This window comes from Saccostrea cucullata, unplaced genomic scaffold (assembly GCF_032062105.1).
Source record: "Saccostrea cucullata isolate Sc308-1 unplaced genomic scaffold, CSIRO_AGI_Scuc_v1 ctg577, whole genome shotgun sequence".
In the NCBI taxonomy this organism is placed as follows: domain Eukaryota; kingdom Metazoa; phylum Mollusca; class Bivalvia; order Ostreida; family Ostreidae; genus Saccostrea; species Saccostrea cuccullata.
Genome location: NW_026928487.1, coordinates 54,010 through 76,453, shown reverse-complemented (window position 1 = coordinate 76,453; position 22,444 = coordinate 54,010). Strand labels below are relative to the sequence as shown.

Sequence of the window (22,444 nt, the reverse complement as noted above, 5' to 3'; positions counted from 1 at the left end):
CTACCTGAGAATGCTTTAGTATAAATATATGAATTATGGCTGTGTCATTCTTGGGAAGAAGATTTTTTAAAAAAAATTCCTATATATTTCTATGTTAAACTTTGGTCGGCCATTGTGGCCCCGCCCTACCCCCGGGGGTCATGATTTGTACAAACTTGAATCTACACGACCTGAGGTTGCTTTCGTATAAATATGATAAATTATGTCTTTGTCATTCTTGAGAAGAAGATTTTTAAAGTTTTTTTTCAATATATTTCGAAGGAAAACTTTGGTCGGCCATTGTGTTTCCGCCCTACCCCCGGGGGTCATGATTTGATCAAACTAGAATCTTCACTACCTAAGGAGGCTTCCATATAAATATGATGAATCATGGCTTTGTCATTCTTGAGAAGAAGATTTTTGAAGAATTTTATATATATTTTTATATAAAAATTTGGTCGGCCATTTTGGCCCCGCCCTACCCCCGGGGGTCATGATTAGAACAATCTTGAATCTACACTACCCAAAGATGCTTCCTCATTAGTTTCAGCTATCCTGGCACAGTGGTTCTTGAGAAGATTTTTAAAACATGCCACCAACTTTTACTTAATTCCCAATTATCCCCCTTTGAATGAGGGCGTGGTCCTTCATTTGAACAAACTTGAATTCCCTTCACCCAAGGATGCTTTGTGGCAAATTTAGTTGAAATTGGTCCAGCGGTTCTTGAAAAGAAGTCGAAAATGCGAAAAGTTTACAGACAGACAGACGGACAGCTAGACAGACAGACGGACGCCGGACAAAATGTGATCAGAAAAGCTCACTTGAGCGTTCGGCTCAGGTGAGCTAAAAACTCTGTCCCACAATTGAAATGATAATGATAAATACATACCAATTCCAAGCTTCGTATTAACATCAAATGGACCTTGGCCATTTGCATCAATGTTGTGTCGCTTCCCCGTTGGTACAATAGTCAACTTCTTGCACTTTGTACAACAGATTAGCAAGATTAGCAAGACCACACTGTCTCTCTTTTACACATTTTGCTAAATCTAGTGGTGTATGACACACAAAACACCTGCGTTTTAGATGTTCAAATAAAACGGCAAACTCCACGATTCTTCGCCCATCAAAGATATGGTGCATGTAGATCTAGAAAATTCATTTTCTTTGGTTTTACCTAGATCCAGATCTAAATCATTGGAACTTATATCATGTTCGTAGGTCTGAGTTTCATTGTTGTTAACGTCAGTACTGTTATTTACGCAAGGCTAGAAAAACTGCTGGTCTCTTTTTCGAAGCAACCTTTCTTGCTCTAGGATTTCCCTCCATATTGTTGATTGTTTACTATAGTAACTTTATTTTAATATATTTTCTTTTCTTTTTTTTCCACAAAAGATTTCCGAAAATTATTAATACCGAGTTTTATGGTACGTACAAACTATTTTCGAATATGTGAGCGAGTTATCTCGCCTTGCTGAGGATCGAAGATCGTTAAATGAAATAATGAAACGCTTTCTTGTTCTCAATTTTGTTAAAAAATACTAGTTCCTTTGATCCGAAAACCGGAACATTAACCGTACTTTTTTTTGCTATTTCTAGGCTGTTTACCGAAAATGAAAATAGACTTTTAATAAAACTTACGAAAATTACTATGCGAGAGAAATCTGAATATAGTTTACGGACATCAACTTATGTATTCCTAGAGGAGTAAGAACTCGGATGCAGCCGTTTCGGAGTTTATTTGCAAAATTTATTAATCTATAGATAAACATTTTTTTGGGAAAGAAAATGTTTACAGCTGTAATCCTTAATTTACGAAAATTTTAACAAGACCACTTTTGACTTTAAGGTACCTGCAATTTTGAAGTTTGAATCGAATGGAAATTAACATTAATAGTAATGAAACAATCGATTCTAGAGTACGATTTATTTAGAAAATACGTTTCTCTTACATATGTATCAGTTTAAATTTAAATACATATTCAATGCAAATGACAAGGATTGACAAATAGCGGTCTGTTGTAAACAATGTCGTTGAAAATTTGTCAGCGTATGATTTTCAAAAATGTGATAAAATCTTTAATCCCTGTAAAAAAAAACCCATGTCGCTCGACATTGTTTAATGTATTGAACGAAACCCTACTTCAAAGAATTTAGAAAGTAAAACTTTCATAATTTTATTTTCTTTGAAATACGAAGCTGAAGCCCACTTATCGTTTTCCCATCCTTTACAGAAATTGCTGGCAACGCAGGTCAATATAGAAATTTTTTTTCCTTAAAATGGACGAAAACCTAATACAGTATGCGTTTTTATCAGTATGGTATACTTTGATAAGTGCATTAATGCTTTATTGAAATGTGCAAGTAAAACAAAGTTACCTGAAATGATTTATAAGGCGTTTGTGGACATTTGCTTTAACACATCTGTCGAGGAACTCGAGAAATCTTTTATATTCAGAAGAATATTCATTCTCTGTCTTGTTTAAAACCTTAAAATCAACCGAAAATATTTCAAAAATGTTATGGAATGATTAGATTCAATAATTTAAACTCAACCATATAATTGATAACAAAAAAGACCTGTAATATTTAACAAGGCATATCAAATATAATTATGTACATGTATTAAAATATACACGTCCTTTATCATAAACCTGAGCTATAAGATATAATATTAAGCATTGCTGGAAGCAGAAGTCAACTTCACCTCAATTTTTATCAATTTGAAATATCAGTCAAAGAAGATAACATTTGATAATAAAACTTATTGTCTACGCAAACCTAAGACGTACATAGTTAGTGACTGTTCCTTCACTAAACGCTCAACATTAGAAGTGAAAATCACGGGTCTTTCGCATATGACCTTAAAAACATAGTTCCCGTGTCGCAGTAGTCGTTGACACGATAAAGAACCCTTTTTGCTCAATTGCCCTGAGTGCCGAATATAGGTCTAAATTTGAAGCCCTTCTCTGGTATACGGTGAATTCTCCATATGAGTGAAAATTTGCCTGAGTGCGGAGTATAGGTCTAAATTTGAAGCCCTTCAACGGTATATTACGGTGAAATCTCCATATGAGTGAAAATTTGACTGAGTGCCAAGTATAGGTCTAAATTTGAAGCCCTTCACCGGTATACGGTGAATTTTCCATATGAGTGAAAATTTCTCGGGAGAGACGACAACCAGCATACAATCAATCAAAAATACACACGCATATGTACATAAAATTAGAATTTACCTGCTTTAGGGAGACCCTAAAAATGTTTTCCTCATCAATCGGCCATCCTCTATTCAGTTTTTCCTTGATTATTCTCCACGTTTTCTCTTTGCCACCCTCTGATTCTTCGTCATCATCATCTTCAATATCTTCTTCCACTATATCCCACTGATTGGTGACAAAAAGGGCTTCTTTCGGGTCGAAGCAAGGCATTTTCTCAATATTATTCTTGATGGATGTAAGAATTTCTAACAACTGTTAAATACAAAAGGAAAATTGATTTATTTGAGGGAGAACAAAACTTCATTGTTTTTGCATGCTCTTTAGACTTGATACTTATTGCCTTTTGTGGTTCTTTTCTACTTAAAATGTACAACCTTATTTATACAAAACGGCCAAACAAAACATGCAACTGCAATTTATTCAACAAAATATAAACTGTGTGAATAGTTTGGTTTTTATTGTTGAACTTGATATTTTTTTAATCGCGGTCATTTAAATTCGCCGATGGTGCACACAGGGTCAAAATGCCATACACTTTTAAATAAATTGTTTAAATAAAATGATGATTTTCTTCATAAAACAAGCCAAATCTTAATAAAAATAAATGTTTCGCAAATAAAGCGGTAAAATTAATCGTCATCTTCTACAATTTTTGGTATCGTTTACTAAATATACTGTGATAATAATTTTAAGTGAAACCCGAAAGAAGTGTTTCTAAAATTTAATAGAAAAAGAGACAAAAGTAACAGCGTCCATTAACACAGTTATGTTTAATATAGTTTGACGTCAGACTATAAAATGTCTTTATTTAGTTCATTGATTTATAATTTGTGCATACAATTTTTCAACGGTGTGTACAATTTCGAAGACAATTCAACAAGTGGAGAACTACTGTAATTTGATGAAAATGAGATAGAGCAAATCGCAAAATACCTAAAGGATTACATTGTCTGTGACGAGCTGACGCTTTGCTTGTCGGGAACTTAAAATACTACGTCACATTCTCGCCACATCAAAGGACGTAACCGAGATCGCTAAAGTAGGTAAGCTGCAACGTACAGCTTGTTTTCGGGGTTTAAAAAATGGAGTAGAAAGTCCCGATGTCGTTTTCTTGATTGTTACCTGCAAAGTTTAAAGTTTTTTTAACATTGAATAACAAAAAGTTATTTTAAACCTTGAATTTAAAAATGTAAAGATTTTTTTCAGTCCATTACGAATATTTTAATTGGTCGATTATTTTATTCTATTATCGCAAAATTTACTTTTTTCATATTTGCGAACAAGTATAAAAGTCGAGTAGTGCATGATTCATTGATCATTAGACTTATTAGTTACGCGTATCAACCAAAGTCATGCATGCTGAGATTGTTGCAATTTTGTACAAAATATACTGGTGAAAAATGGATACCCTCTTTATGCGTATATTCGAGAGAAAAGATAAAGAGGGAAGGCCGGGGGAGACGTGTCCATTTACCTTCAAATCTTATCGATTGAAGTTCAATTTATTTTTAAGTTTTAACGAATGTTGTATGTACAAGGTAATTAATACCAAACGACGGAAAATATCTAATTATCATGGGCGTCGGAAGCAAATTAAAGTCGGGTCTAAGGGTAAGAAATATTTTTAGACCTCCAAAAAAATACTGAGAAAAAAAAAACACACACACACACACACAAAACAAAAACAAGGGATGTGTATTTTCCAAACACAAAAATCCTATTTTGTAGGTAGTAGGTATTACGCAGCAATGTTCAATGTTTATACTAAGTCTAACTTTGAACCTCCCCCCTCCTCCCACAGTCTCTGCTCGCCCGGTTTCGACACCTATTATGTCTATAAAGCCTAAATCTAATTACACATGCATTTTCTGATTCCTAGAGATGGTCTGGCAGATTTTGAAAATAAATAGACTGTTCTCGAAAAAAAAATAAAATAAAATACTAGTAATCTATCCTCGACTAGCAAAAAATATAAATAAGCTGTCCTTGGATAGTACTTCCAACCCCCAATCCCCACCCGAAACGGAGTTTACCTTTATCTTTGGCTTGTCAAACAGATGCAAAAAAATTATCCGTCCCTGACTTACATGATGATAGGAAAAAAACTTAAATGAATTTCACCAGCCCCTCTCCTAGGCGCCCCACTACTCACACAGTTTATGTACATTTGGTATATACCGGTATATTATATAGACAGCTGGTGAAACAAGGAACATTTGGTATATACCGGTATATTATATAGACAGCTGGTGAAACAAGGAACAATCGTCTCTAACTCCTTTTTTTCTTTCACTTTTCCAACTAATCTCATGTAATAATTGACTTTTTTAAAAGCACCATTTATTCCAGATACTTAACTTAATCATTTCAAAGTGGGGTGAAGGAATAGATGGAAAGGAAAACCCGAAAAAAAAACTCAAAAATGTAGAATGATGGTTATCATCATTATAAATAGGAAGTTTCAAAGGACTCAAAATTAAGAATTGGGCAGGGAAGAGGTTTTTCCTCTCATATTCGTCAATATTTTTGCAATATAACGCGAAAGAGATTATATTGGACTGTGAAAAATAGTTGCAGAAGGGTGTTGGTAAAACAGGCCTCTGAATAAAAATCTCAATACATAACAAAAAAGTTTTTCAAAAATAGGGGGGGGGTAGTTAATGAAAACTACCATTTTAAGAATCCTATAGTTAATCAAGAACCCTGGACAAGTGATGGCGGGGGGGGGGATGTTGACCCTTTTTAAATTTTTAATTTATGGATGAGATGGGAGTTAGTCTTTAAAGCGGCAATCCCAACTACGGTCACTCGGTAAATGGCACACGTTGTGTTGAGTTCACTCGGTACAAGCGTCACACGAACTTTACTGTCAGTATCATAGTAGGTATAACTGGCGTTAAATATGTCAGCATTGTTGATGGGCCTTCAAATACAGCTGAATTTCTAAAGTTTGTAGGCGATTCATTTACTTATAACTCCCCATAAGATAATTCTCTTGATAGCAAGAAAGAAGACATAGACTCGATCAACACAAAAATCCTGAGCGCCAAAGATTATCTGCTGACCCTGAAAGCCAAATACCAAAATAGCTTTAATAATGGTGGGCGAGGGAAGCAGTGTTCGAACTGTCATCTCCGACTCGACCACATAGTTCGGCAACGTCGGTTAGAGAAGTGTGAAAGTGCCTGTCAAGGACAGATTATTTATTTTCTTCTTTGTCTTACTGTAATATTCCGGAAATTTATATTGTTATCATATAGATTCAGTCATTAGGTTGCGGGTGTAAACATCTTCTTTAAAAGGTATATAAAGACTGAATCCACATTATAGAGTGTTCAATCCAGCGCAAGCTGTGCTAAGAGTAAGACGTGTGCGAACCATAACAGCAGTAAGTGAGACTTAACAAAATAAAGTTAGCTTACAGAAGAAGTCCACCTTATAAAATTAATGAGGTGTAGTCTACACAAATTGTGAATTTATAAAGGCTGTTATGTTTTGGAGTGGCAAGCCACTCAGAGGTTAACCAGCAACGGCGGTTAGCTACCTCAACTGTAATTCGTCTTGAGATTGTTGAACCGTATGGCAACCAGGCTGTTGTGTGCAGTGTGTCTGCCTGAATAAGGCTAGCAGTGTGCACGGCAGTTGAAGGGCTGTCACTTGTACTGACTGTGTCCTGAATAAGGCTGCAGTACACGTGTCAGTCCGAGGTTGGCCAGTGTAAGGGATAGCCTACCCACTGCCATTTGCCTTATCATCTGTAATTATTTGATTCACCTTTGAATATTGTCGTCGTGATTATTAACATAGATAAGGTTGGCCATTTATTTGTATATTTTGCAGGCCTTTGTAATCATTTGTCAATCATTTATTAAGAAAAATTATATTATATTGGAAATCATCCCCCAAAACCTTGAATCGACAAGGTACGGTCCCCCATTGCTGTTTATTATTCCGCTCGACACGTTACATTACGGTACATTGATCGATTGATTCTGAACGACTAATCGTTTATTTACCATAGGCGGATTCAGGATGGGGGCGTTTATAACGTCGTTCAGGCAAGAGGTCTGGGGCCCCAGTTGGTCCTGGGCGAAGCACTTGTGGAAGCCAAGGGAGGGATATTTCCGTGAAGCTCTTGGGTTTTCGGGTATTGTAAGAGTAAAACCAGGACAGTTATCGTGGTATTGGTTATTATGTAGCAAAGTATGACATTATTAATATATTGGTCAGATCATAATTTGGATTAAGCGGGTGAGTTTTTGTGTATTTTAAGAGTAAAACCAGGCACAATTATGTAGCCAAAGGTATGACATAATAAATACTAGTTATAATTTACTGTAAATGAAGGTGGCCCAGGGGGCGAAGCCCCCTGAAGCTCTTGGGTTTTTGTGGATTTTAAGAGTTAAACTATGCACAAAAATATTGGTATTGTACTAAAGTATGGCAATATTAATATAATTCATATCATTATTTGAAATTTTAGGAGAGGGGTCAAACACATGTATGCCTTTCTTAAATCCGCCACTGTATACTTTGTATTAATTTATCGGAAAGTATAATTCTTTGACAAGAAAATTTATCTTTTGTGTTGTTTAAGAATTTGCTTGTATTTAAAGTGATCCATCACATCTACTGAATGCACATTGTAATGTTGATCAACTGACTACATGTATCCAGTCTGATAATCTGATTTTAAATATTATTTGGTTCTAAAATGGCGAGCGAAGCGAGACAAAAAAATGCTGAATTGAAGATTCTGAGGTTAAATTACACGGAAATAAAAATGTATTTCACAATATTTAAATCTCATAAGTCAAGGTAAGATTATTTTTTTTCTTTGAAGAGGAGGACAGATTATTTATTTTCTACATTTTCAGGGACTGATTATTTATTTCCAAAATCTGCCAGTCCCCCCCTTCAGAATCAAATGGTCGTCCCCTATATGGTATTGCATACACTTGGAAATGTGGCATAAAAAAATAACCGTATGTACATGAACTTGAGATAAAAAATCAAAATCCTTAATTATAACGTTATAATAATGAAAAGAACAAAGTGCGGTATTGCCCCAAAAATGCCGCGTTTCATATCTGCTCCATTCAAAACATTCTAAAAAGCCTAGGATTTTTAAACTAAATGGTATATAATTTATATATATGACTCAAATGTATGTTTTGAAAAAATAACACTCAATACTGCACCTTTCATATATAGCAGAAGACGAAATTTTACGAAAAAATCAAGACGCGACGTCATTATTTTAATATGCTAGCTAGGCGTCATCAGAAATCGCATACTCCTTAATAAAGGTCAATGTTAAAGTTTCTGTTGTTTTTAATATTTTAGCATATGATAATTTGTGATTATCTCTATCTAGCTGCGTAGTGAGATGGGAATACACCGAATTTACATATAAAGCCCCCCCCCCCCCCCATCCTATTTATTTATAGGGATATATCAATGCACATGTTTTTCTATATTAAAGCTAAGCGAAGTGCATTATTAAGTTGTGTTTATTTTTTTGTTCCAGGTAAATGCTTATAAGTAGCATTTGCATACATTTATAGATTTATATATAAAAATGTATGTCAGTTTGTTTGTCACAAGCCTGCACCCTTCAAACGGGGTTTTCCACGTTTTAGAGTGTTGGAAAATTTTCTTGGTTAGAAAAATTCTGACCCGTTTCTTAAAAAATGCAGAGCGCAGTAAAAAGGAATTTCTTAATGTACATGTTTCATTTTGCTTTATATGCTCCCCTCCCGCTATTGGCAAAATTCCTGGATCCCTCCTTGTCATAAACATATACGAAAAAAAATAAATGAAGTTCAAATTCTTTTTATCATATTTGTTATACTGGGTATGTACTACATGAACAATTTATGGAATTGTTATAAATTGTGAACACATAATGGGGGGGGGGGGCACATTCAGCGTATTCCCCTATCAAATCGGAATTGTTTGTCTAGGTTATAGATGAAAATACCACAGAAAAATAAAGTTAAATTAAGATATACATGTTTTGGTTTTTATCTGTTTTACAACTGAAAAAAAATAATATTTGGATCCGATACCTAAATTTTAAAAAGTATAGTTGTTGGCTATCTGTCTGCATGCACTTCGATTAAAAAGTGATTGTGTTTCAATTGTATTCGACTGCATGAATCGATATTGCATAGTACGTTTCGGAGCAATATAAAGCGCAGATCTATACGTACCGTTATTTAAGAGACGAATTTTGCATATACATATACGTATCAATTTAATTGAAAAGATGTATTGTTTGTGGATATGATTAGTTATACAACACACTCGCAGTTTTTACCTTACAAGGTAGACACAGCAAATATATTAAGAAGCCAACAGAGATATCCTAAATCATTCCGTGGAGATCTCTTTCAAAGAAAATCTGTTTGCATTCGTAACAACGAACACCGAGGGGTTTGTCCATATTTTTTCATCTTTTAGAAACTTTACTGAAAATCTTTAACAATTAAATCTTAAAAATCCCAAGGATGAAAACGGGGGATCCCTGACTTGAAGAGCTTAGACCATGCCCTGGGGGAGCCCAGTTAACTGGTGGATATCGCTGAGCAATATCGGATAAATATTGAATTTATTTAAATGCTTTTAATTTTTATAAACATACTTCAAAAGAGTTGCACCCACCGCCGATCAACCAACTGCATATATACTAATGAAACAGGTAAAAATCCCACAGATACTTTTTGAGAGAAGCCCCCACCAGCTCCACAAAACATACATCACTTTACAGTATAAGAGAGACTGTGGATCGATTATTTGGGGGAGGGTTACGATTTTTACTTATTGTACACATGATGAATAAGTGTTATAAATATAATTTGCTAAAGAAAAGTCCAATGAGCTCATGGTGTGTAGGGTGGGTGGGTGAGGAGGGGTCCTGTTCACAAGTACCTGTGTGCAGTGCAATGGGCAAGGGCGACGCTGTTAGTGTGGACACTATACATAGATATCGGGATTTTTTTTTCTTGAAAAGAGATTCTTTTTTTAATTAGGATTTTAATGTTTAACGTCTATCAAATATAAGTATGACAGTTTTACATAATATTTTTCACAACTAACGGCTGGATACAGTAAAGTGATTTTACATGTAAAATGTCCATATTTTGAAGGCTATGTCTGCATTATTTCAAATTTTATATTTATTGTAAAACTTTTTATAATACTATTTTATTGTATATTTTATTTAATGTTGCTGTTATATTTATTCAAAGAGATACATTTAAAACACACGCATACAATATTACATATAGGCTACATAACATGTACATTGTGTAATAATAATTAAAGAGAATCCAGTTTCACTACTCGTAGGGAAAATTTTTAAAATATATTTCTGAAAATAAAAAATATCTTCGTGTTATTTTTATGGAATTAATTTAATCTTGAGAGATTTTGGTATCGTTTTTCAGTACTGTTATTGGGTTCTACGCACGTGCATTTAATAAATGGCATCAGTGCAGGTGGCGTATTTCAATACAACTTAATCCTTGTTTTCAAAAGATTTTCCATTCATGAAATGTTTATTATTTATCACCGTTAACCTTATATGTATATAAGATTACCAATGACTATTGTTATAATTTAAATTGTAAAATTAATCCTATTTTGCGTCAGATGTGTGTCACGAACATCGATATCAAGTAAAATCAGTTTGGTAAAATGTCGTTTTTTCGTATTGAATTTTTCAAAATTCATATTGAGCGCAAGTGACAACCAACACCATTTTAATTGTATGAGTAATACAAGTACCAAAGAACTTACATGCAAAATATAAAATTGGTTGTTGCATGCGCAGGGGTCTAATTTTTTGAAAGATCGTTTATTTCAAACCATTTTTCAACGAATTTTAGCTAACATTCCGTGTTTAGAGCGTATTTGTGACTTCATAATGAAAAATTACGTCATCATTGTACCTGTTGAATTTAGTTCGCATCTTACTTACTCCAATGCTGAACATCAAAAGATGAAAAAGAAAAGTTTAAAACATTGGAAATTTTGCGGCAGATTACCACTAATACCGCCCTTTGTTCTTAGCGTTACGTCAGATTTGGCCGTGCATTTGCATATACAAATTATTTACACCTATAACGTTCAAAAAATAGTGTGCATTGTTTTGTTTTTCTAAAATTTTTACTAAATCATTATTAGATAAATGTCTTATCGTACGATCTATCTAGTCATGTATAACATTTTTATATACGAGTTGGAACGTTGGATCTGTAGTTTTAGCGCCATATTGAATAAACATATGTCTTGAGTTTGAGCTCGGAGTTACATTCAATGAACCAAGTCATCCAAACAATCATGGTCTATATTAAGATATTATCATTCATGTTTGTCATTGCAGACTTAATTAAAAGAATTAAGCATTTGTCCACGAACTTTTTGACAACCCTCGTATAAAAGATCGTGTTGTTATTGTCATTAAAATAACTTAAAATTCTTATTTACATTGCCGCAATTAAAAATCTCAATATTTTTAAGTCCACTGCCAAAAAGACAACAGGAATCACAGAAATTGGCATCTGTCAACCTGTCTGTCTGTTAGTCACCAAAAACTTGTTTATAAATACTGAATTTATAGTTGGAGCAACGGTTCTCAAAATTCACATGTTTATATCGTATAATAAAAATTTTCTTTGGCACCAACAAGTATGACCTTTGGCTCAATTTTAAATAAGATTAATGTTGACCAAATGTTTTGAATTGTTGATGCTACGTCTTTCATATCACAGCTGTTTATTCCTTGTAACTATATCTTTCGAATGGTATACTTTAATCTTGCAATTTGACCCACTTTTATTAAAAAAAATTCTCTTTTTTTATATAAATTTCATATAAGAAGAGTCTAATTAAAATAAAATCAAAGGGATTCGGCACATTGCGATATCATCAATGGGCATTCAAAAACATTTTATTGGATTTAACTTTTGAAATTTGAAAATGTTGTGATGATATTTATTTAACAGTAATGATTAAATAATTTGATGATTTTAACTTTTTAATTTTAAACTTCCCTTACTTATCCAACAATATGCCTTCATCATCTGCATACGGGATATTTATTTCTCTCAGTTGATTCAAAATGCAAGAACACGTTCTACGTATGAACAATTTCTAGAACGAGGTAAATTATTCACAAACAAGTTGACGAAACAAGAATATCAGCATTTCGTAAATTCTGTGGTCGACACAATGACCTTGTCAGCAAGTACAATTTATCATTAAGAAAAATACTGACAGACATTTTTCATACTAATTGTTAAGCCATTACTTACACAGTATAATGTCGAGGATTTTCTTATTTCCCAATCAAGGATAAGGAGCACACGGCGGATGTGACCAGTCGGCAGGAGATACTCACTTCTTCATGGCACCCGATCCCACCTCTGATTTTTAAAGGACCGTGTTTGCTCTGCTCCTATTTTGTATTGTTAAATAGACTTTTGAGCTTGAATATTGTTCGTTATCTCCATATATTTCATTTAAGGCCTGAAAAAGATATCCAATTTTTCTTATCATTAGGTACATTTTTCGTTACTCTTTAGTGATATCTAAAATTAATATTTAAACATACACAAACTTTATCTCATGTTAGTAGCGTCTAATTTTAAAATAATTACCCTCCCCTGTTGAACCCCACCGGCATTCCTGGCATTAACAACAAATATAAATGACACTGCATCAGGTAAAAAATCCAGCAGAATCTGGTCAAGTTCTTTACTTTCTCCGATTCCTGGTGTATCAACAAGGATCACACTGCCCTATAAACGTATTAATAAAATTTTATATATATTTATGAACATAATTAAAACCATAATTTGTTGCTGGGTAGGATTTTTATCCAACGAGTTGTGTGTATTTAACGATAAAGGTGGTTATTATTTTTTTAGATGCACAACGAGTTTGATAACATCATATCCAAGAACAAATCATTGGCGATTATTTTATAATATGTAAAAACAGTCCTTTCATGAGGTCGATCCATAGATATATCGACCTTACAGAAAAGCATATCTACCGAGCACGAAGTTCGAGGTCGATTACTTTTCTCTGAAGTCGATATATCTATGGATTAACCAAATAAAGGTGTTTCCACCCTCACAATTTTAATGGTTCAAAGTATAAAAACTGCATTTATTTTCAATTAACATAATTTTAATTTTCAAATTATTGCAAAAAATGTATAGGTCACCATACAATTTTAGATGCGAAACATAAATAAACTGAAGTGCAAGACAACATCAAAAAAATCTCACACTTTTCGTGAACAGTATTATGAACCAGAAGTCTCTGTCGAGACTGTAGCTCTACTGGTTTGTACTTATCAAAAACCATTGCACTATTTTATGTATCATTGTGTAGTCTACTTGTGTGCCAACTTATTTTGAAATCAAACTAAAACTGTAGAAGGAGTAGCGTTTTAAAGGAATTTCACAGAAAATTCTATTTTTAATAACCATGGCAACACCGTTCATCGAAATCAAAAACCCATGCACTATTCTATGTATCTTAGTGTTTTCTACTTGTGTGCAAAGTTATATTGAAATCGGACCAAAACTGTAGAAGGAGTAGCGTTTTAAAGGAATTTCACAGAAAATTCTATTTTTAGTAACCATGGCAACACCGTTCATTGAAATCAAAAACCAGGGATTTTCCACACCAATTTGGGAATGGGGCCCGGGCCCTTGCAATTGGGAATTTTACGACGTTTTATCAAAAATTGGGAAATTCTGATATGCTAATGTAAGACTACATTTCAAGAAAATTAAAATTAAACACTGTTAGTGAGTCAGAATAAAGTTTATTGTCAAAACAATATATTAAAATTTAACCATTCTATTCTTTTGTGTTATAAAAAGTGTGATTGCTCGGTTCAAGATTTCCTGATTTAATTCATCATCATTTAAGGAAGAACTGCAAAGTCTCATTAAATGATCCAATGAAGAATTAGTCAGTCTATTTCTCAAGGTTGTGCACAGCAAGTTCATTAAACTGAAAGATCTTTCAACAGCTGCTGTCATTGATGGAACTGTAAGGGCCAGTCCAAGAAGATGCATCATATTTGGGAAACTGTTTCTCAAGATTGGGTCCTCTCTCATATGTTGGTACTGTTCCAAAGGTGAATCGATGCCCCTTGATCTAAAAGTAATTTAAGAATGATATAATAACTATCAACATATTAGATATAGATATCAATATCACTATAATCATGAAATATAATCAATGAATCAGTATCAAAATCATTTAAGGTTCCTTAAAATACAGACGTTTAGCAAAGAATTTATGAAAAATTCAATATGAGTAAGTTTTAAATATACATGCTATTCTCCTTAGATATTATTCCAGTCAAGATATATAAATTACATTTTCCATAAAAGTTACCTGTTTGTTAGGCTTAGGTTTTTTTTCAGGGATGAATGCTGAATTGAAATCAAAAAGTTGTCAATGTGTTACCAACTTACAGAAACAAACAAAAAAAAAAGTTTAAATCAAAAACTAAAATAAGTTAGTAAATGTAAGAAACATTGGGAAAATGAATCTTGATATATATAAAAGTAAACTTAAAAAAATTAGATATTACACTAATCAAAAATAATTTGAAATAATTTGTTTATGAGTAATAACATTGAAAAAATTTGATATTAATTATAAATGAACTTGAAAAAATTACCTCATAATAAGCATCTGATGCTTGAATGCTTTATACTCTGCACACACCTGGACAGGTGCATTCAGGTCACTGCAACATCTTGTGACATGGTTCTGAAATGTGTCTTCCTTTGGATTTCCATAAAAATTGGCTATCCTGTCCATTTCAACCTTTACAATTCATTAAACATTATTATAAAATCCTTTCTGATTGATTGATATTAATAGAAATTAAATAGTTGATTGATATTAATAGAAATTAAATAGTTCATTTACAATTAAAATTTAATTATAAAAGAAGAACTTAAATAAGCTTATCAGATGCTTACATCTCCAAAGCCAGGGATTTCTTGTATATTCTGTGGTAAGTTTCTAGGGTCTAGTATTCCTAGTGCTTGCAAAACTGGTTTACATCTAAATGCATCTTACACTTCAGCAATCAATAAATAAATGAATGGGACTCCTATGGTTCTTAAGAAGTCATCTGGAGTTGTGTGATGAAGATTTCTACGTCTCATGGCCAACTGTGTTCTGTCAGTGATTTCATCAAAAAAACTCCTGAATCTTGGAAAACTTAAGCTCAGGATCAATTTGTGGTCCTTGCAGTTTTTGTATAATGTCATGGAGAGTATCAGTTGCATGTCTGACATGTGTGCCAATGTGTGTGAAATTTACATACTCTCCTTGTAAATACACACTCAAGTGTGACAAGGGTTTCAGCACATCACACAGTAACATCATCATGGCAACGGTATTTTGCTGTGTCAAGCAAAAGCGAATTCCGTATACTTCAGGTTGTTTCTTTTCATCATAAATCTCATCTAAAATGTCTATTATTGTCCCATACCTGTCAATAACTCTGCTACAAGCTTTCTCATGAGATAACCATCGAGTAGACACAGCTTTGACTAGTGCATAAGACTTCATACCATACATCTCTTGAAGGTCTTGGAACATTGTGAGTCTGCGAAGTGAGTGTTCAAATAACTTCCAGAGAGACAAAAGAACACTATCAACATCTTTCAAGGATGAATATGTAGGCATAAGGTGTTTTAAGCACAAAGCAAGTCGGTGATTTCGACAATTAATGTATAAACAATGCGGAGAAATATGTCGTACTCTTCTCTGTAAACCTAAAATTTATAAATTTATAAATAATTAAATTAATATAATTAAATAGTCTGTCATTTTATTTTTTTCAGATTTTCATCAAAACTAGAATCTTATTTTTAAAATTACAAAATGAAAGGTACTTTAAGAAAGAAGAATTATTTAAATGATTTAAATTAAACATACCTGATATTTCACCACTCATTGTATTAGTACCATCAAATGCTGTGAATCGAACTTTCTCAAAATCTAGATCTTTGGCTAAAAAAAACTGCTGAATTGCCTCCAGAAGACTCTGAGCATCTGTTTTTTTCACATTGATGAGACCTAAGTAGCGACCTTCAAACTTCCCCTCAGAGGGCCAGAGGGCCAAGAGGGCAAACTGGGTTCTATTTGCTTCGTCCGTGCTTTCGTCTGCTAAGAGGGCAAAGTAAGGAGCATTCCTCAATGATTCCAACTCTTTTTCTTCTACTGCATCACTTAAAGCTTTCAAAATGTCTGATACTGATTTTGATGACAGGTAAGTTATTTTAGGGTCATTTTCTAGATATCTCTGGATTTCTTGGCATCCTACCTGACCAACGAAACGCACAAAATCTTCAAAATTTTCTGTTAAAGCCCACTTCTTCCTGATCATAAAGTAGGCGCATTTAAATAGTTTCTCAAGATAATTTCTATTATCCATTTTACTTTTGGAATTTTCATCAGTCATTGAGCTCCAGATATTCAATAAAGTAGATCTATTACTTTTACTGGTGACAGCTGATGCATGCTTTAGAAGAGCATGTTGGTGTCTTTTGCTCTCTTCATGTTTCTGAAATTTACGTGTAGGGTGAGTGCCTAAACTGACGCCTTCCTCTATGAATTTTCTAGAAGACCCCAGTTGATCAGGTGTAGATGAAAATATTTCGCAGTATTTGCATAAATACCCCCATTTTGAATGGCTGAAATATAGCCATTTATAGATATCCTCGTATTTCTTGGCATTAAATAATCGTTTATCGTGTAATTCTGATTTGGCACCTATGTCATCATTTTCACTTAAATCACTATCTGTTTGACTTTCTTTCTGAGATTGATCAACCTGACTGCATTGAAGAGACTCGGAGGTCGACTCTGTTTCTGAACCATCAGAAATTTCATCACATTCAATTTCTGCTTGATTGTCATTATCAGTTTCATTTTCTTCATTTTGAATTTCGTTTGATTGAAGCTCATCGTCACAATTACCCTTAGCTACGGAAAAAAGTAAAATATGTAAATTTAACTTAGTAAGATTTCGTTTCGTTTTCGAGGAAATTTGAAACGACGCCATTTTTACTATGCTGTCATATTGCTTGAAAAACATGAAAATATTCTTTACTTTGTCACTTACTTTTAAAAAAACTCCGTTAGGCTCCTGTTGCCTTTACATTTCGTCAAGGTCTTTTTGTAATATTTCGAATTGTGGCTCATTTTTCACATGTCACGTTTCTGCACTAGCCAGATGTACGTTTTTTTTTAGAATTCCGATCCCGCATATTTGTAAGAATTCCGATCCCGACCGAATTTTAAACGCAAATGATTTTAGGGGAAAAATAGGGGGAAAATTTGGGAAAAAAGGTAGGTTTTTGCGATTGGGAATGGGGCCGAAATTCGGCCCTACACGGGGCAGTGGAAAATCCCTGAAAACCGATGCACTATTCCATGTATCTTAGTGTAGTCTACTTGTGTGCCAAGTTATATTGAAATCAGACCAAAATTGAGGAAAGAGTAGCGTTTTAAAGGAATTTTACAGAAAATTCTATTTTTAGTAACCATGGCAACACCGTTCATTGAAATTAAAAACCGATGCACTATTCTATGTATCTAAGTGTAGTCTACTTGTGTGCCAAGTTATATTCAAATCAGACCAAAACTGTAGAAGGAGTAGTGTTTTAAAGGAATTTCACAGAAAATTCTATTTTTAGTAACCATGGCAACACCGTTCATTGAAATCAAAAACCGATGCACTATTCTATGTATCTTAGTGTAGTCTACTTTTGTGCCAAGTTATATTGAAATCAGACCAAAATTGTAGAAGGAGTAGCGTTTTAAAGGAATTTCACAGAAAATTCTACTTTTAGTAACCATGGCAACACCGTTCATCGAAATCAAAAACCGATGCACTATTCTATGTATCTTAGTGTAGTCTACTTGTGTGCCAAGTAATACTGAAATCAGACTAAAATTGTAGGAGGAGTAGCGTTTTTAAAAATTGTTTACAGACAGACGGACAGACAGACGGACAGACAGACAGACAGACAGACGGACGGACGCCGGACGCATTACTATCGCATAAGCTCTTCTGGTCTCTGACCAGTAGAGCTAAAAATATGTAAAAACTGGTTAAAATGCATAATTCTGATGTTGAATTCCTTAATTCTTCCTACTTATCAGATTCTTTTAAATAGTGAATATATCAGAAAATATTTTACATTAGAAGTACAATTAAGCAAATGCCTGAATAAATAGACCTGAGAAGGAGTTATTGCCCTTTTTTAAAGATTGAATAATTGATTAAATAAAGAAAATGTGCATTTTTAATTTCTTTTTCTTAAAAATATTTATCATTACACCTATTGTAAAGCATTCTTCCAGAAGATATTGTTCTATTAGATATAGATTTAAACTAATAACAGTTTTTTGGGGAAAAAAACTATGACATCATAGGAGGGTGGAATTATAATTTGAAAATAATGGAAACAGAGATTGGCAGAACATATTTTGAAATTAATGGAAACAAGCCAAAATTTTCTTTTTTGTGATTTTTTAACACTAAGAGACTTAAGATCAAAATAAAATTAAGCTGTTTAATGTTATTGTGTTTCCTTTATACTGGCAGAATAATTCAGGGAATAAACTAATTTTTATTATATTATGTATCGATGTTTGAAAAGAACATTTCTGTTTTAATATATAAAACATAAATAATAACTAGAGCTTTGTTGCAACCACTATTGAAATAACGACCACTATTGAAATAATTATATAATAGTGGTTGAGAGTGCATTTCAATAGCAAACATAGTAACCACTATTGAAATACAACCGCTATTGAAGTAATCATATCAATAGTGGTTGAAAGTGCATTTCAATAGAAAACATAGTTAGTAGCCACTATTGAAATACAACCACTATTGAAGTAATTATATTAATAGTGGTTGAGAGTGCATTTCAATGACAAACATAGATATCAACCAGTATTGAAATACGACCAATATTGAAATAAGTATTTCAATAATGGGTGAGAGAGCATTTCAATATGATGACCATAGGTTTCAACCACTATTGAAATACGACCAGTATTGAATGAAAAGTTTCATCGCGTGATTTTTAATTTTTTATCCAAAATTTTAAAAAGATTAGATTATGGGTGGCAAATATATAGATGAATAATTAAAGTGTGTAAATTGATAAGGAAGGTTTACAATTTCTTTATATTCTGGAAATATATTTATTATTATGATTATTTTTTGCATCATTTTCAATGAAATCGAACCACAAAAATTTATACTAATCCAGGAATTCATTTTTTGTTGTATCATCTTTCCTTTAAGGGCTAGGTGGTCGTGGCCATTTTTAGACTATTTTGATCTTAATTAGAAGAAGAGCTCCACATAAAGATAAAATAAAATGATCAAATTTAAAAGATAAAATTTATGAAATTTTATTTGCCAAATGATAGTCATATCCCAAAATTTAAGTCAAATCTAGTGGTTAAATAAAAATAATTAAATGACCCCCCTAGCCTCCTTAAATGAAGACATACATTGTATAGATAGTTATTAAAGTTATAATTTCAAAAGTGATTTAAATATTTATGTTGATAGTTGCTGATAATATTACAAAACTGAAATCCTAATTTAATCCATATTGAAATCTTTATTTCAAAAGTGTACATTATTTCAATAGTGGTTGCAATCTATGTTTGTTATTGAAATGAATCTCACCCACTATTGATATAATTATTTCAATAGTAGTCGTATTTCAATAATGGTTATTACCAATGTGTGTTATTAAAATACACTCTCAACAACTATTGATATAATTATTTCATAAGTGGTTACTATCTATGTTTCCTATTGAAATGCACCCTCAACCACTATTGATATAATTATTTCAATAGTGGTCGTTATTTCAATAGTGGTTGTAACAGAGCTTTATTCGAAGCATTCTTACCGATAATAATGGAACATGACAATTATAAACAGGAGCGGAAGATTTTTCTTCAGAATCATTAAGTCATACACCGTAAATACCGTGTATTAGCTATTGAGAAACCAGCACTATTGTGATTCTACAGAAAATTATTTCAATTTTTAGACACATCAGGGCGATATGCATTTCAGAATCTTTAAATAGTAACACAAGTCTTCATTCTGTTATAAACTTGATCAGTTGAGCCGATCAGAGAGCTTGGAATAACTGAGAAAAATAATATAATGTTTAATACATCACTATCGATGTCTGCACTTTTTGTAAAATGAATCCACACTTCCTACTCACATCTTTTTTAAGCACATTGCAAAGCACATCAGTGGGATATGAAAAAAATATATCCAATGATTAATATCCACAAGTTAAAAGGTAAAAGTGTAAAAAAAAAAAAAGGTATGTTCGGGCTTCATACTTCACACATGTTATCCTTTTGGCCAGACAGTTCATTTGATACCAACAACCTTGACCTTTTGACCTTGCCCTGGAGATTGACCTACTTTTAAAATAAATTCAACCTTGGCCATACCTTTTGAACTGTAAGGGTTAGGGCTTTCATACTTCACATATGTAATCCTTGTGACAAGAACTTTTCATTGGATATCAACTTTAATCCTTGGATATTGACCTACTTTAAAAAACCTTAACCTTGGAAAAAACTGATGAAGGGTTAGAACACAGTTTTTCATACTTCCCATATGTAATCTTTGTGGTAAGGCCTTTCTTTAGAAACCATAATCCTGTCCCTCTGATCTTGAACCCAGAGTTTGACCTACCTTCAAAAAACGTTAACTTTGGACATAACTTTTGAACAAGCGGTGCTAGGATTTTATATTTCACTTTTGTATTTCTTGAGAAGGACTGACTTTCAGTATCAACATTTCTGTCTTGCATTTGTACAAGAAAATTTAACCTTCGCTATGTTGCTTTACGGGGGCATCAGTGTTTTACAAACACATCTTATTTTCCTCAAAAACAAGCGTATACCCTTGCACTATCCTCATTTCCTACATTCGGATTTACAATTTTATTTTTATACTAGTCACTTGACAAATAGCTGATAAAAGCGAAATAACTGGTACCTTGTACGGTTTAGTCCCATTCATTATGGATAGCTATATATTATTATTTCTACATGTATTCAGTTACTTTGTAAATATTTTTTTTAAAGCAATACATATCAATATGCTGCTAAGATCACAATTTCCATTTCGGTCTTTAACATAGCAAAGAAAACAGGAAAACAGATATATAAAATAAACGCTGAACTTGATGTCTATTAATTTTTGTATTCAAATTGTTTAATTGGAGAAGCTATCTTCAGGAAAAAAATCAAGAAATTTTATTCTTGACATTATTTAATTGATTAAATAGCAGACAAGAAAGAAAGAAAAAAAATGTGTATCTTACACACGAGTTGTGTTAAGTCATCTTAACTATAGTGCTCATTAATTGAACACTCACCTCTAGTACTGAACATGGCATTAAGACATCAACAAAGTAGATTTTCCTCAGGTCTTCATCTGATCCAACGTCCATTCCTCTTTTTATTAACTTTTTCAATTCTTTAAGATCTTTTACGTTTTCTTCTGTTTTCAATTCATCTTGTTTTGTGTAGTATTTGCAAGCTAACTTTTCGGAATTACGAATTCTATATATTTTACTCGTATTCGCCATATTGCTAGCCACAAATATCTTTTCACCAAGAAGGCAATTTATCAGTGATGTTTTCCCAGCACTTGTTTCTCCTGCAAAACGTGAAACAAATATTTTAGTTTTTAAATTTCGAAGAATGGTACCCAGGTCTTACCAGTTTAAAACATTGCAAGGAAACTGTAAAATGTATTTAAAGGTATTTAAGGGTCGAAGGTTCATATTTGACTATTCAAAAGCACTGCTGTGATTATTGAAATTGGAGTCTGAAAAAGATCAACACTTTATCTACGAACATAAGATTATAATCTTATCTGCTTTTCAGCAAACAGTGACTCTGAAATCAAGAGGTCTATTGACCACTAGTTGTTCCCCCGCTCTGACGTAAATACGCTCCTATGTGGATACGTACAAGTTCAGTTCAGGAGGGATTCTTGCCTGGTTTCTGACTAAAAGATATATTCAAAGTGTTTTTGCTGACATAGGATTTAAAAGTTAATATTTTTCTTATCTTTTCATAAATATACAACTTTGAACTGAGTTTGAAGTCATGGA

The 22,444-nt window shown here is 33.0% G+C and overlaps 1 protein-coding gene and 1 long non-coding RNA gene across 3 annotated transcripts; both read right to left on the bottom strand.

The window, feature by feature from the left end:
• Positions 1 to 3,426: 3,426 nt before the first annotated feature.
• LOC134277730 (uncharacterized) lies at positions 3,427 to 21,751 on the bottom strand. Its single transcript, XR_009994323.1, has 3 exons — positions 21,701 to 21,751; positions 12,863 to 13,003; positions 3,427 to 3,449 (listed from the first exon to the last, which is right to left on the bottom strand). It is a non-coding gene; the product is annotated as an uncharacterized LOC134277730 (long non-coding RNA).
• Positions 15,263 to 17,500, bottom strand: LOC134277729 (uncharacterized). 2 transcript variants are annotated; one of them, XM_062760046.1, is made up of 3 exons: positions 17,373 to 17,500; positions 16,188 to 17,232; positions 15,263 to 16,024 (listed from the first exon to the last, which is right to left on the bottom strand). In XM_062760046.1, the coding sequence occupies exons 2-3, from the start codon at positions 16,711 to 16,713 to the stop codon at positions 15,438 to 15,440; spliced, it is 1,113 nt and encodes a 370-aa protein (XP_062616030.1). In that variant the 5' UTR covers positions 16,714 to 17,232; positions 17,373 to 17,500; the 3' UTR covers positions 15,263 to 15,437. The 2 variants fall into 2 exon arrangements, with proteins under 2 accessions (XP_062616030.1, XP_062616029.1); XM_062760045.1 differs by having other exon boundaries at positions 16,188 to 17,237; positions 17,377 to 17,479.
• Positions 21,752 to 22,444: the final 693 nt, after the last annotated feature.

Excerpts from the sequence above, each read along its gene's own strand:
- LOC134277729 (XM_062760046.1), bottom strand. The coding sequence starts at position 16,713 with ATGACTGATGAAAATTCCAAAAGTAAAATGGATAATAGAAATTATCTT. Across the intron at positions 16,025-16,187 it reads AATGAGTGGTGAAATATCAG|GTTTACAGAGAAGAGTACGA; the intron begins GTATGTTTAATT and ends TATAAATTTTAG.